At 33.3% G+C, this 15,021-nt stretch overlaps 1 protein-coding gene across 1 annotated transcript; it reads left to right on the top strand.

The window, feature by feature from the left end:
* Positions 1-1,179: 1,179 nt before the first annotated feature.
* Positions 1,180-12,320, top strand: LOC121371291 (transmembrane protein 254-like). The gene is made up of 4 exons (XM_041497082.1): positions 1,180-1,282; positions 6,950-7,050; positions 8,240-8,299; positions 9,582-12,320. Exons 1-4 carry the CDS (start codon positions 1,184-1,186, stop codon positions 9,694-9,696), a joined length of 375 nt encoding a protein of 124 aa, XP_041353016.1. The 5' UTR covers positions 1,180-1,183; the 3' UTR covers positions 9,697-12,320.
* Positions 12,321-15,021: the final 2,701 nt, after the last annotated feature.

Genomic DNA, 15,021 nt, shown 5'->3' with positions numbered 1-15,021 from the left:
GTTTGGGTACGAAACGTCTAGAAACCTATTTCATGTACCCGGTATATTTTTAATACAGTCATGTATAAGCTTTATAACATTAGTTTACAGTTCCCTTGTGTTACGCTATTTTTCGATTTTCACGACCAATTACCTAGCTTTCGGTTGTCTCTTAAAGCGGATCCATGAAAGGTGCATGATGATGGTGACTTTCCACAAAAAGTATTTACTTGTATTAATTTTGTTTTGAAATGTACATATTATACCTTCAAATACCTGCCCATAAAAAAAAAATTCACAAGTTTATTTATTAATTATTACGAAGTTGACCATGTGGTGTGCGACGATTTACCCAATACTACCCAATATTACTCAGTACTTACCCAATTTAACCCAACACTTACCCAATACCACTACTAACTATTATATCATCACGCAAGAACCCCTAAACCTGGATATTAGTTAGGCCTACACGTGTTGTTTGCGGCGAATTGTATACACCGCAGACTCCAGTACGTTGACTTACCTCCCTTCGTTCACCCTTCTATAATACGAATAACTTTTATAAAAAAAAAAAAAAGGTAAGTATAAAAAAAATAAAAAATAAAAATTCTAATCTTGATTATATGGAATTTTTTTTTTATCATATTACTGTTTCATTTCTTCATACATAGTTTTACAAAGAGAAACCTATTGTATATTGTACCGGGTATATAATTAGGTTTAGGGGTTCTTGCGTGATGATATAATAATTAGTAGTGGTATTGGGTAGTTTTGGGTAAGTATTGGGTAGTATTGGGTAAATCGTCGCACCGACCGTGTGGGTTGAATGTTTTTTTGTTTTGTTGTTGTTGTTGTTGTTGTGGGGTTTGTTTGTTTGTTTGTTTGTTGTTGTTTTTTTGTTTGTTTGTTGTTGTAGTTTTTTTGTTTGTTTGTTTGTGTGTGTGTTTTTATGGGGGGGGGGGGGTGTTGTTATTTTGTTATGTTTTTGTTTTTTGGCCAGGCTGGTGGTAACATTAATTATTTGTGACCAGTTCAGAAATAATTATTATCATTGGGCATTTTAATTGTAGATATATAGAACAGCTAAACAAAAACAGATTGGTTAATAGACAGTAATAGTACCCGTTTTGATCTACGAATCGTCTTGTGAAGAAAAGTAGGATCTCCTTTTTCAACTGAGGAAAATACAAAACTACAAACAATGGAGGCGAAGAGAAGTGACAAAGTCGACGATAACTATTTTAAGTTGCCTCATCCTTTTTGGATCGTGTCAATTGCTTTTGGATTGTGGTTATTATTTGTAAGCAATTATTTTGATGAAATATTCCTGATTTTGTTTGCGTCAGTGCTCTAGTAACACTTTAAAGCTTTAGGAGCCATCAACTTGATCAAGCACTTTATTTTCTTCTTTTTCTTTTCAGTTTTTTGGGGGTAACATTTCAACAGTTGAAATTTACTGTGTTAACTTTTTAAAAGTTAACTTTAATTTGCACTGTGTATAGAAGTCTGAGGTTAAATATTTACAGAAAAAAAGCAACATCTGCTTCCATTGATAAATTAAGAGTGTTGGCTTTACTCCTTCAGGTGTTTTGGTTGTATCAACTTAGTTCATAAAAATAAACTCGAATGTAAATGCACATTGAGTTTATAGGCCCGGCGCCATTTTCCATTAGCAGATACAGAGCCGTTCCGAGCAATTTTGCTCGGAACGGAATTGTGGTCGAAATAACGACTGACACCACGCTGACACCACCTTTTCCCACCCTAATCTGTAGTGTGATCTTTTTCGGGCATATGCAGACTAAGAAATACTTACTTTGAAACGATCTTCACTTTGAATTAAAGGAAAAACGACCGACTGTATGACTTGGGTTTAAAACGCGCGGTGCATTATGGGAGGAAAATGAAACTCGGAACAATCTTGTATGTGGAAAAAGATCGGTGAAGTCATTTCTCGTTCCATAATGAATAAAACAAAAACCATAAATCTAAAAATTAATTAAAGTTAATAAAATAACTTAAAAAGTAAAAATAAATTAAAGTTAATAAAATAAAATAAAAGAACATTTATTAATTAATAGAAATGAAATAAAAATTAATTAAAGTTAATAAAATAAAATAAAATAAATTAAATTAAAGTTAATAAAGTAAAATAAAAGAACATTTATTAATTAATAGAAATGAAATAAAAATTAATTAAAGTTAATAAAATAAAATAAAATAAATGAGATTAAAGTAAAATAAAATAACATTTATTAATTAATAGAACACACACACACACACACACATATATATACATAGATATATACATATAGATATAGATATATATAATGTTGGGGGTTTTTTTCTTAACGAAAAAGAAAGTTCATAAATTTCTCTAAAAATAACTAAAACATAAGTACTAAGTTTTAAACTGTTACTTACCTGTCTTTTTTCTGAGTTTTTCTTCTGAAAACGTCGGGGTGGGTGTGTGGGGGTGGGGGGTGGGGGTGGCAATGAAACATATTTCTCTCTTGTTTGCCAGTACGTAAAAACGTACTGTGACGTTTGAATACCTCGAAGTGGGCACCAAATGTCCAAACATGTGACCGATACTACACGCGATTTCATTATGTGCACCAACAATAAGCTGAAGGAATGTTGCCATCATGTTAAGACAGCGCAGCTCCAACCTTTTAATGAGGAATCATTTCTGTTTAACTTATGTAAAATCCTGAACAAGGCACACATCAAATTTGGTATATCTTGTTCAACTCTCTGGCCTCCTCGTGGCGAGCAAGGGGCAACAGTAACGTTTTTACGTACTGGCAAACAAGAGAGAAATATGTTTCATTGCCACCCCCACCCCCCACCCCCACACCCCCCCCCCCCCGACGTTTTCAGAAGAAAAACTCAGAAAAAAGACAGGTAAGTAACAGTTTAAAACTTAGTACTTATGTTTTAGTTATTTTTAGAGAAATTTATGAACTTTCTTTTTCGTTAAGAAAAAAAAATAATAATAATAATAATTTAAAAAAACCAAAAAAAACCCAACATTATATATATCTATATCTATATGTATATATCTATATGTGTGTGTGTTCTATTAATTAATAAATGTTATTTTATTTTACTTTAATCTCATTTATTTTATTTTATTTTATTAACTTTAATTAATTTTTATTTCATTTCTATTAATTAATAAATGTTCTTTTATTTTACTTTATTAACTTTAATTTATTTTATTTTATTTTATTTTATTTTATTAACTTTAATTAATTTTTATTTCATTTCTATTAATTAATAAATGTTCTTTTATTTTATTTTATTAACTTTAATTTATTTTTACTTTTTAAGTTATTTTATTAACTTTAATAAATTTTTTAGTTTTATGGTTTTTGTTTTATTCATTATGGAACGAGAAATGACTTCACCGATCCTTTTCCACATACAAGATTGTTCCGAGTTTCATTTTCCTCCCATAATGCACAGCGTGTTTTAAACCCAAGTCATACAGTCGGTCGTTTTTCCTTTAATTCAAAGTGAAGATCGTTTCAAAGTACCGTATATCGCTGTGTATTAGCCGACTTTTTGATACAAAATTTATCAAGTCAAAGGCTGGGGTCGGCTTATCTAAGGAGTCAACATTTTATAGTAAATGTAAAATTAGAATAGTGACGTCACGGCTCGACTCGATCTATTGTCATTATTGTGCTCTGCATTTCCGCTTTCATAAAGGTTTAATATTGCATTTTAACACAAGCTATTACAAATAAAAGATATTAAAATTGTATATATATGTTCATCTTTAATAAATGTTGGTGTTTAAAAGTTATTTAGTAATATTTATCTGTTTAAACAACAATAAATGGTGACCGATCAAAACAATTTGGGAAAACTTCGCAGGTCACGTGTCATTACAAAACTGCTTACTAAACCGGTGAACACGTTAATTGTTCCAGCTTCATTTGTTTTGTTTGTCGGCTTGGGATTAATCGACACGGGTGGTTGGGTATGGTAGGGTATAGCCGACTACATGTAGTAATGAAAAGACCGATTAGCACAATCAACAATGCAAACAGTCCCTGTGTTTTTAACGTGTGGCTGCAATCAAGAATGTTTAGGTATATTTCGCTATCTTGGTACTTATATTTTACGAGAAATAAATTAACCGGACACCGTTTCTATAAACAGAAATCGGCTACTGCTTCCGGATAAGTTTGCTGTGACAAATGACGTTTGAAAGCAGATGTACTTTGTCATTTTGTAGACCACACAGACATCTGACTTGGTTAGTTTTATATAGGGGGGTCGGCTTATATACAAGGTCTATAATTTTAAAGCCGATTTGGATGGTGAAACTAGGGGGTCGGCTAATGCATGGAGTCGGCTAATACACAGCGATATACGGTAAGTATTTCTTAGTCTGCATATGCCCGAAAAAGATCACACTACACGATTAGGGTAGGAAAAGGTGGTGTCAGCGTGATGTCAGTCGCTATTTCGACCACAATTCCGTTCCGAGCAAAATTGCTCGGAACGGCTCTGTATCTGCTAATGATAAATGGCGCCGGGCCTATAAACTCAATGTGCATTTACATTCGAGTTTATTTTTATGAACTAGTATGAACTATGATGCTTTTTCAGTTTTTGATAGCCATGAGTTAGTGAATACTCTAACCGGGTAACACGTCATTTAGTCTTATTACTAATTCACCCGAGTCTTTTTGACCAGGGTCGATTCGTACCTGTAAGCAAGTCGTTTCGCCCCATGTTTCGATTCGCCCTAATTTTTATTTTGTTAATAAAGTACATTTATTCCATTTATTCATTGATTTGTCAGAAAATTACCTAATATTTGGTAATGAATAAACAGAAGAAAAAAAGACTTCAAAACTATAATAAATATATTAATTTTGGGGGGCGAAACAACTCTGTATATTTAGGGCAAACCAACCCTGGGTGAATACCGTATTTTCCTGTGTATTATGCACACTTTTTTCCCAGAAAATACAGGTTAAAAATGGGGGTGCGCACTATACATAGCAATAGAAAAAATATCTTTTAAAAATGTCCAGCGATCACCCATGAAAAATCGCCGATCGGTAGTTTACGGTACTTTATAGGTTATTGACAGTGTTCATTACAACGAAACGCCAAAACCCTCTTAAAAATCGCTTTTCACTTGTGATGGTTGTAATACATGCAAAATAAATCTACAAAAGTATCCATAACTTGCTAAAAAGTACACAAAAATGACAAAACTGGACCGTAAATACTTTTAATTTCCACGAGATTTAATTCGGCCATTTCCGGCAAACCGGAAATATACCATACTATTATTAATTTAGAAATCTCGCGCATTCACGTTAGCCACGAGAACGAAATGTAATATGCTATATTTTAGTTTTCATATATTTATTAGTAATTTACAGTGTATATAACTGTTTTGGTTTATGCACGTGTGAGTCTGTGACATGTAAGTACGCAAGTACTAGCCTTTATTTAATGTGACATATAGGTCTATGTACTGAAATACCTAACTTAAGTTTTGTTTCTTGAATATACCGCTTCTTTCGCTTTTTGTTAATTTTGGTGACGGGGGAAAACGGTACATCTTGCATTCACTGTCGATTTTGTGGTTTTAAAAAACGGTGTGCATTATATTGTGGTTTATGTTTTTTTTCTTGGAATAAACGTTCAAAGTGGGGGGTGCGCATTATACACCGGTGCGTATAATACATGGGGAAAATCCGGTAGGACTACGGGTGTAACAATGCAGAGTCCGAAATGGTTTTAGGGCGAAACGACCCGGATTCCTTTAGCTGTAAGACCTGTGGTATATGAATTGCTATAGAGTATAGGTCAGAGGAAACACACTACATTTTTCCATTAGCAGCAAGGGATCTTTTATATGCACATATATCAATAGTTTTGATGGGGGGGGGGGGGTAATAGTCGGCGAATATATCTGTCAAGGGGTTTCAGTCATACAACTCTGGCCATAAGACTCTTAAGAGAGCAAGACAAACGGAAAAATATTTCCTCCCAGTCGCCCTACCCTCATCAATGTAAAGAGGAATTTTTTGATGGGGCTTATATATGGAATGAATGAAGTGGGGAACTGGGCGGATATTTTGCCCACATGTGGATATCTATATATGTATATCAAAACTGCACAATCTGTGCCCACCGAACAGTAGTCAAAAGATTCCTACTCTAATACAACAACAACTCAAGTTTGCTGATAACAAATATTTGACATATCACTAACACACACATACTGCAGGAAGAAACCCGACAGCACCTACATATTTAAGCGGACCATGTGACAGGTATATGTGCTGTCCTCTCTGTGACAAAGTGCATGTAAAAGATGCCTTGGTGATTAATATAAAATATTTGTCATGACACTTACATGTAAGCTGTGTGGTTACATCAAAAAAACCTTTCTAAAAACCTTTTACATGATATACATTTATCTTTTTAGGAGAAAGAAGAAAGAACCGTCAATCACGCCAGTATATTAATTGAACTTGTTTATTGATATTATTTTCTTTCACATGCGAGTCCAGTTTTTGCTTGTTTTTGTTTTCCATTGTGTAAACAATCCTGTTTTTACAGTATCCCAAGTTCTGATAAAACTTTGTTTGAAAATCATCGATGTTGTCCTTATTGGCAATCACCTAACTGGAAAATGATCAATGTAAAGGTATTTAACGTCAAACATGGGGTTATTGTTGTATTAGAGTGGGAATCTTTGGCTACTGTTTGGTAGGCATAGACTGCACTGTTTTAATATACAGTGGGCAGTATAAATTTTGACTCCCATCTCTGATACCCAATAGCCGATATGTATTTTTTGTGCTAGGGTGTCGTTAAACATTCATTCATTCAACTTTGACTGTACTTTTGGAAGGAAGCTACTATTATGCAAATTTCATAGAGCATCTTTAGCATACAACACCTGTTTCTTTATTGTTTTCAGATGTCAACATTTGCTCCATATCGCATACCTTGTTACCTTGGACCAGTGTGCTGGATTGGTCGCTACATGGGAACACAATATCCTCTAGTGTGTAAACTGCTGTAAGAAAACAATTTTTATACATTATTCCAACTCAAAATTTGTATCTGGACAAAATGTACGGGTAGGAGGAATTTAATAGTAATCTGGGCCAAATTAGCCATTTGCTAATTTTTATACAAAGTGGCTAAATCATTTAGTCTTTGGCTAATAAAATATTCCTAAACGTAACCATATTTTAATAAATTTTCAAGGATATCTGAGAATTGGCTAATCCCAAATTTGTTCCAGTGTGAGCCCAGAGTAAGAAAGAAAGAAATGTTTTATTTAACGATGCATTTAACACATTTTATTTACGGTTATATGGCGTCAGACATATGGTTAAGGACCACACAGATTTTGAGAGGAAATCCGCTGTCGCCACTACATGGGCTGCTCTTTCTGATTAGCAGCAAGGGATCTTTTATTTGCGCTTCCCACAGGCAGGATAGCACAAACCATGGCCTTTGTTGAACCAGTTATGGATCACTGGTCGGTGCAAGTGGTTTACACCTACCCATTGAGCCTTGCGGAGCACTCACTCAGGGTTTGGAGTCGGTATCTGGATTAAAAATCCCATGCCTCGACTGGGATTCGAACCCAGTACCTACCAGCCTGTAGACCGATGGCCTAACCACTATGCCACCAAGGTCAGTACCCAGAGTAATAAAAGGCAGGAGAGTAATTTATTATAATTTTTATAACTACATGTATGTAGTTCTGAATTTACTGTGCTTCATGAAATTAATGTATCATGTATCATGAGATTATTGCATCAGAGTAGGTACATGCTTGGTGGAGTACTCCTAGGTCAAAGGAACTTGTTTTATAGTTGCACCTATGGATTATTATCACAGTGTAATAAATAACTTTATGGTAGGTGAGACTGTTTAATTCAGGAGAATTCTTGTTAGGCGCGAGTGCAAATAATTTTTACATGCTCATATACCACTAGAGTTTCGAGGTGTAATATTTTTTAATGTATTTATAACTACTACACTAATTAATGAAAATGCTGGGTTAGGTAACAATTTTTATTTTTAAAATGATGTGGTTGATGTGTTTCAGTTGTTTGGGAACCGTGATTATTCATTGAATGATGTGTTTCAGGTGTTTGGGAACCGTGATTATTCATTGAATGATGTGGTTGATGTGTTTCAGGTGTTTGGGAACCGTGATTATTCATTGAATGATGTGGTTGATGTGTTTCAGGTGTTTGGGAACTGTCATTATTCATTGTCTGGAAGCGGCATATGCAGAACTTCTCTGTTTGTGAGTATTAACTTGATAGTGTGAAACCTGTCTAAACAGACCTCTCACACAAACCTGTTTATACAGACCACTCACCCAAACCTGTTTATACAGACCACTAAGTGTAATCAGTTCTTGTCTATAAAAATCACTTGGTCAAACTTTGTCTATACAGACCATTTAGAAATTTGTTTTCGATACAGACCACTTTGAAAAAAATGGTCTATACAGACCACTAAGTTAAACCCAAACCTGTTTATACAGACCAGTCAAAAACTTGTCAATTATATACCACTAATTGAAGCCAAAACTTGTTTATTCTGACCACTGTCTAACTAATCTATACAGACCACTCTGTTCACAATCTCTGCAGGACATAGTCAAACCTATCTATAACGGCCATTCTGGCAAACCCTCCCATACCACTTGGTCATATCTGTCTATACCGACCACTTGGGCTAACCCTGTTCATACATATTGCCTAGTCAGCACTGTTTATACAAACCACTCAAACCTTTCTAAATAGAATACTTAGCCATACCTGTCTATATACTTAAAATGTAACTAATTACATGTGAATTTCTTCTTTTTTTTTCTTCTTTTTTTTAGGTTTAGCCAAATTTTTTGTGGGTTTTTTAAAAAATAAGTAAATAGTTTATTGCGTCAGAAATACGTTATGATAGTGTCAGGGTTGGGGCCATGAATATCTTATTAGTATTTTGAGTTTGTGTCAGCTGTTTTGTTTTCAGATCAATTGTTTTCAATTCCCAGATCCAATGCCATATAACTAATTAAAATGTATTACGTACGTCATTAAATAATTAAATTTCTGTTACATTCATTACAATGTAACGTCATCCCATTGGTCAGGCGTAGCAATGGGGGTTTGTTCAATTCTCGTTGAACATAAAAATTACGTCATCAGGGAACGTCATACCTGATGACGTCATTTTATATGGGCAAGTTGTCTTATTGAGCGTTATTGTTTATGGACACAATAATTCAAAATAAAATATGAAGTTTTAGTGTTATTATTAGCAAGTATGATTCAAATTTAATTATTCATCTGGGTATGAACAAAAAATAATCCGTAAACTTATGTGAGAACGGCTTCACCAATTCACACAGTTTGCGGATGATTTTTTTTGTTCATACCCCAATGAACGTAAAAGAAATAACAGACAATCCTTAAATAAAACATTCCGTCCTGCCGTCAATGCCTGGAATTCAGTTCTGCATCTCTTTGATTACAGGTATTTCTCAAGGATGTTTAATCTAAAATAATCTGTTTTAAATTTTTCAGAGATAAACAGTTATCGATGAGTGCCTCAATCAAGTGGACACTGCAGACTTTAATGTTTGGATTTGCTTCACTCATCCGGTTAAAGGATTACAGCGGTCATCAAAAACTCTCATAGTCACAAATACGCATGGAATATTGAATCGTGATAAAAAAGTGTGTGATTACAATGTTTTTATGTCTGTTATGGAAATTGTACATTATAAAGTTATGACTTGTTTTTTCAGATGTTTGAATAGATGGTATTTCGGGGTGTGGGGGGGGGGGGGGAGAGAAAAAACACTAAAAAACCAGTCAGTCTCATATATGCATGGGAGATTGAATTATGATTTTTTTTTAAAGTGTTATTAAAATGGTTTGATGTCTGTTATTAAAATTGTACATTATTAAGTTATGATTAGTTTTTTTGATGTTTGAATAAGATGATATTTCAGGAGTGAGTCACAAAAAACAGTCATACATGTAGTCTCAAATATGCATGTAAGATTCATTAAATCATGATAAAACAAAAGTGTGTGATTAAAGTGTTATGGAAATTGTACATCATTAAAGTGACATTCCCTAGTGTTTAAACACTACAGCATATTTTTCACTATTAAAGCCAGTTTTTGACAATTTAAATTGGAATTACTTACATTTTATTATTTAGAATATTCATTTCTTACACCTGAAGTGAATCTGGTCATTCAGGTTTTGGTAATACCCTCAAATACATTTTTCATAATTCTAAAAACGCATGTTCGTTTGAGAAGTAATGGGTATTGAGAGAAGCTTTAGTTAATTTTATACGCCATTTCCCTGTTTAAACATAGACTTCATCTTCTCTCTGTTAACACTTTATTCATAGGTGATGTAGGTTTGTAGATTAACTAAATCTAGTGTCCATTTTTATAGTCTGAAACTAGGGTCTGCTCCTTTAAGTTATGATTTTTGGTTTTTGCAATACGGTTGTATTTTAGGGTCAAGTCACAAGAAAGTCATAGTCTCACATATGCATGGAAGGTTGAATTAAGATTTTTTAAAAAGATAAAAAAGTGTGTGATTAAAATGTTTTGATGTCTGTTATAGAAATTGTACGTTATTAAGTTATTATTTCTTTTCTGATGTTTGAATAAGAGGATATTTCAGGGATGGACATTAGTCTTGTTATTTTTTGGAAAAAAATTCTGATTGTTATTATTAAAGTATCTGACTCTTAATTATTAGGGAGTTTAAGACAGGCCTCCCAGACCTATTTTTCCCATATTTCCTATATTTTTTATAGGATCCTATAAAACTCCTATATTGAGATTCATTTCCTATATTTGACTTAATTGCTTTGCCAAAATGCTTAGGAATAAAATATGTTACTGAGTTATATTCGCAATGAAAAGCAAGCCTGTCAGAAATTCAGAAGATGCTTTGAATGTGGGAGATCTGTGTCAAGTGCCAATCAAGATCCTGCTCACCTGTATTACTGATACAAGATGCACCAACTTTCAAAGTATCCTGGATATCGGCATGGACTGCTGGCAAGCCTTGATATATATTTGTTGAGGTAGTAGATGGTAACTTGTGTACATATGCAAGGTAAGAACATACCATTAGTAATGTAAATGTCTTTAGAAATCCATGTAAAATGCCTATAATCTTGATAATTGGTCCAAATTTTCCTATAAAACTCCTATATTTGACCTCAAAATTCCTATAACACTTCTATATTTTGATATGCAAATTCCTATATTTCCTATATTTTAATATGTACAAGTGGCTGGGAGGCCTGTTAAGATATTTTTGTCGTTTATGACTTGTTTTATCATTTTATCGTATCAAGTACATTTTGCATTAATTATGATTTTTGGCAAATCCAACATGTTTATGGTCATTGTGGTGTTTGTAGTAACTTTAAAGAATTTTGTTTTGGAGATATGAAAATGCTACATAACTGTGAAACTGGGATCAGTCGCTTTAACATTATTTCTTTGGCCCAAAATATTCTATGCCTCCCAAGTGATGCTATTGCACATTTGTTTAACTTTGAATTGGTGATCGTTAAGAGGAGGAAAGCCAATGTATGTGTGTGTGTGTGTATATATATATATATATATATTATAGAGAGAGAGAGAGAGAGAGAGAGAGAGAGATAGAGAGAGATGTTTTCAAGGATGAGACTTTTATTTGCCCAATTAAAAAACAAAACAATTCAGAGCAACACACTATGCAACTTATTTTTGATTTTGCTTCAAGCATTTATGAATTGTTACAGTAACTGTTGTAGTTACATTGTAAATACAGTTGTTGAAATATCCATGTCTATAAACATATATATATATTATATAGATTTTTAATCTAAATACAGGGTTACGTATTAGCTTTCTGTACAGCTTTTCCCACTGTGTTGAAAGTCTGATAGTTTTGCCGCTCCACTTTATCACAGACAGTCACTGAATGCTTCTTATGGCTTGTTTAGTATTGTCAAATGTCAGCAAGCAGCATTTTGTTTGGTCACAGGATAGGTCATCCAGATATGGTATAACATTGGGTTTGGTAAGATCTCCTGGCAGAAACGTAAACTTGTATTGATCAGTAGGATGTGAATCGAGTCAAGACTTGAGTCTTTCAGTGTGAATATTTTTCTGTGTGCATAAAATGTAATAATGTATGTACTGGTAATATATACTGGACAGCAAAAGAAACAAATATTAAGAAAACAGTTGTGATCAAATTAATTTGATAAATAGGAAAAGAAAGAAAGAAATGTTTTAACAATGCACTCAACACATTTTATTTATGGTTATATGGCATCAGACATAAGGTTAAGGATCACACAGATGTTGAGAGAGGAAACCCACTGTCGACACTTCATGGGCTACTCTTTTTGATTAGCAGCAAGGGATATTTTATGTGCACATCCCACAGACAGGATAGTGCATACCACAGCCTTTGTTACATCAGTTGTGGTGCACTGGCTGGAACGAGAAATAGCCCAATGGGCCACCGATGGGGATCGATCCTAGACTGACACTGCATGAAGCGAACACTTTACCATTGAGCTACGTGCCACACTGCATTTCATTTGTGATATTAAACTAAAAGACGAGGTCACTTGGCAATTGATTTACTAATAATTACATGACCCAAAATATACTATTTGTGTTCCTCTTCAGTTAGTATTTGCTTCCATAAGCCATTTTGTAAACATTTTAAACAGCATTAGCTAAAAATTTAATTTTTGTTGTGTCAGATTTATGGCTATGATAACAAGTTGATTTTGTTTATAATGTTGCTGGTTGAATAAAGTATGCTGAGAGAAAGAAATAAGAGAATACTTGATGTTGCAAAGCTAATTTCAGTCACTATTAGCATGATTCTGTCCTTCCGTAAATTCCAGATTTTAGGTCGGAAGCGTAAGATACGGAATCCAAAAATATCTATATTAAAATATGTCAATGATTCTGGCAGAATCCTAAAAACAGTTCCTCAGATTAATGCTGGATTAGTGTCATAACATCTACATAAAGTACACAGTTGTAATGTGGGATTGAATGTCAGTAATGTGAGATTGAATGTCAGTATTGTGAGATAATATGTCAATAATATGAGATTGATGTCAGTAATGTGGGATTGAATGTCAGTAATGTGAGATTGAATGTCAGTATTGTGAGATAATATGTCAATAATATGAGATTGATGTCAGTAATGTGGGATTGAATGTCAGTAATGTGAGATTGAATGTCAGTATTGTGAGATAATATGTCAATAATATGAGATTGATGTCAGTAATGTGGGATTGAATGTCAGTAATGTGAGATACGTCAATAATATGAGATTGATGTCAGTAATGTGGGATTGAATGTCAGTAATATGAGATTGAATGTCAGTATTGTGAGATAATATGTCAATAATTTGAGATTGATGTCAGCAATGTGGGATTGAATGTCAGTATTGTGAGATATGTCAATAATATGAGATTGATGTCAGTAATGTGGGATTGAATGTCATTAATGTGAGATTGAATGTCTGTATTGTGAGATTGAATGTCAGTATTGTGAGATAATATGTCAATAATATGAGATTGATGTCAGTAGTGGGATTGAATGTCAGTATCGTGAGATATGTCAATAATATGAGATTGATGTGAGTAATGTGAGATTGAATGTAAGTAATGTGGTATTGAATGTCAGTAATGTGAGATTGAATGTCAGTAATGTGAGATTGAATGTCTGTAGTATGAGATTGAATGTCAGTAATGTTAGATATGTCAATAATATGAGATTGATGTCAGTAATGTGGGATTGAATGTCAGTAATGTGAGATTGAATGTCAGTATTGTGAGATATGTCAATAATATGATATTGATGTCAGTAATGGGGGATTGAATGTCAGTATTGAGAGATATGTCAATAATATGAGATTGATGTCAGTAATGTGGGATTGAATGTCAGTAATGTGAGATTGAATGTCTGTAGTGTGAGATTGAATGTCAATAATATGAGATTGATGTCAGTAATATGAGATTGAATGTCAGTAATGTGAGATTGAATGTCAGTATTGTGAGATAATATGAGATTGATGTCAGTAATGTGGGATTGAATGTCAGTAATGTGAGATTGAATGTCTAGTGTGAGATTGAATGTCAGTAATGTGAGATTGAATGTCTGTAGTATGAGATTGAATGTCAGTAATGTTAGATATGTCAATAATGTGAGATTGAATGTCAGTAATGTGGGACTGAATGTCAGTAATGTGGGACTGAATGTCAATAATGTGGGATTGAATGTCAATATTTGCAAGATTGAATGTCAATATTGTGAGATTGTCAATAATATTTGATTGTCAGTAATATGAGATTGAATGTCAGTAATGAGAGATTGAATGTCAGTAATGTAATACTGAATGTCAGTATCATGATTATCTTCCTGACACGAGGGATGAGGGTATTGGTTGTAGTCGCTCTTTCCTGTTAGTGTTGGAGTGATCCCTTATTTCTTTAAATCTGTATACTTTTCAGGACAAATTAAATTTCTGTATTTTCAGGTAATATTTTGTTGGACCATTTATTACAGCATTAATATCATACTTGTGTATTTTGTTACATGTTACGGACATTAATACATTTCACAGGTGTATATGTTGACATACAAAAGAAACTTTACATACAAAATGTTTGAATGATTTGATAAATATTTTTTATAATTGAAAAGAACTAATTAAGAAACCACCTTACAAACACTTTGCATGTATTACAAAGTGTATTGTGATGTTTAGATGCTGAACTTTATGATACTTTCATATCCCACCGTACCGTTTGTTAGTTTAAAATACCGGTAATACAATTGTAAAGTTTCTTTTTGAATGTCAGTATATATATGCAAGTACCATGTAACACAATTGTCATCTGTCAGCATTGTACAAATTAATTATAAAGTTGTTAAATATTTATTAGTTTAATTTCAAATTTTAT

This window comes from Gigantopelta aegis, chromosome 1, assembly GCF_016097555.1.
Source record: "Gigantopelta aegis isolate Gae_Host chromosome 1, Gae_host_genome, whole genome shotgun sequence".
Classification (NCBI taxonomy): domain Eukaryota; kingdom Metazoa; phylum Mollusca; class Gastropoda; order Neomphalida; family Peltospiridae; genus Gigantopelta; species Gigantopelta aegis.
The sequence above is the reverse complement of the archived record's forward strand: the minus strand, read 5'-3'. Positions and strand labels throughout refer to the sequence as shown.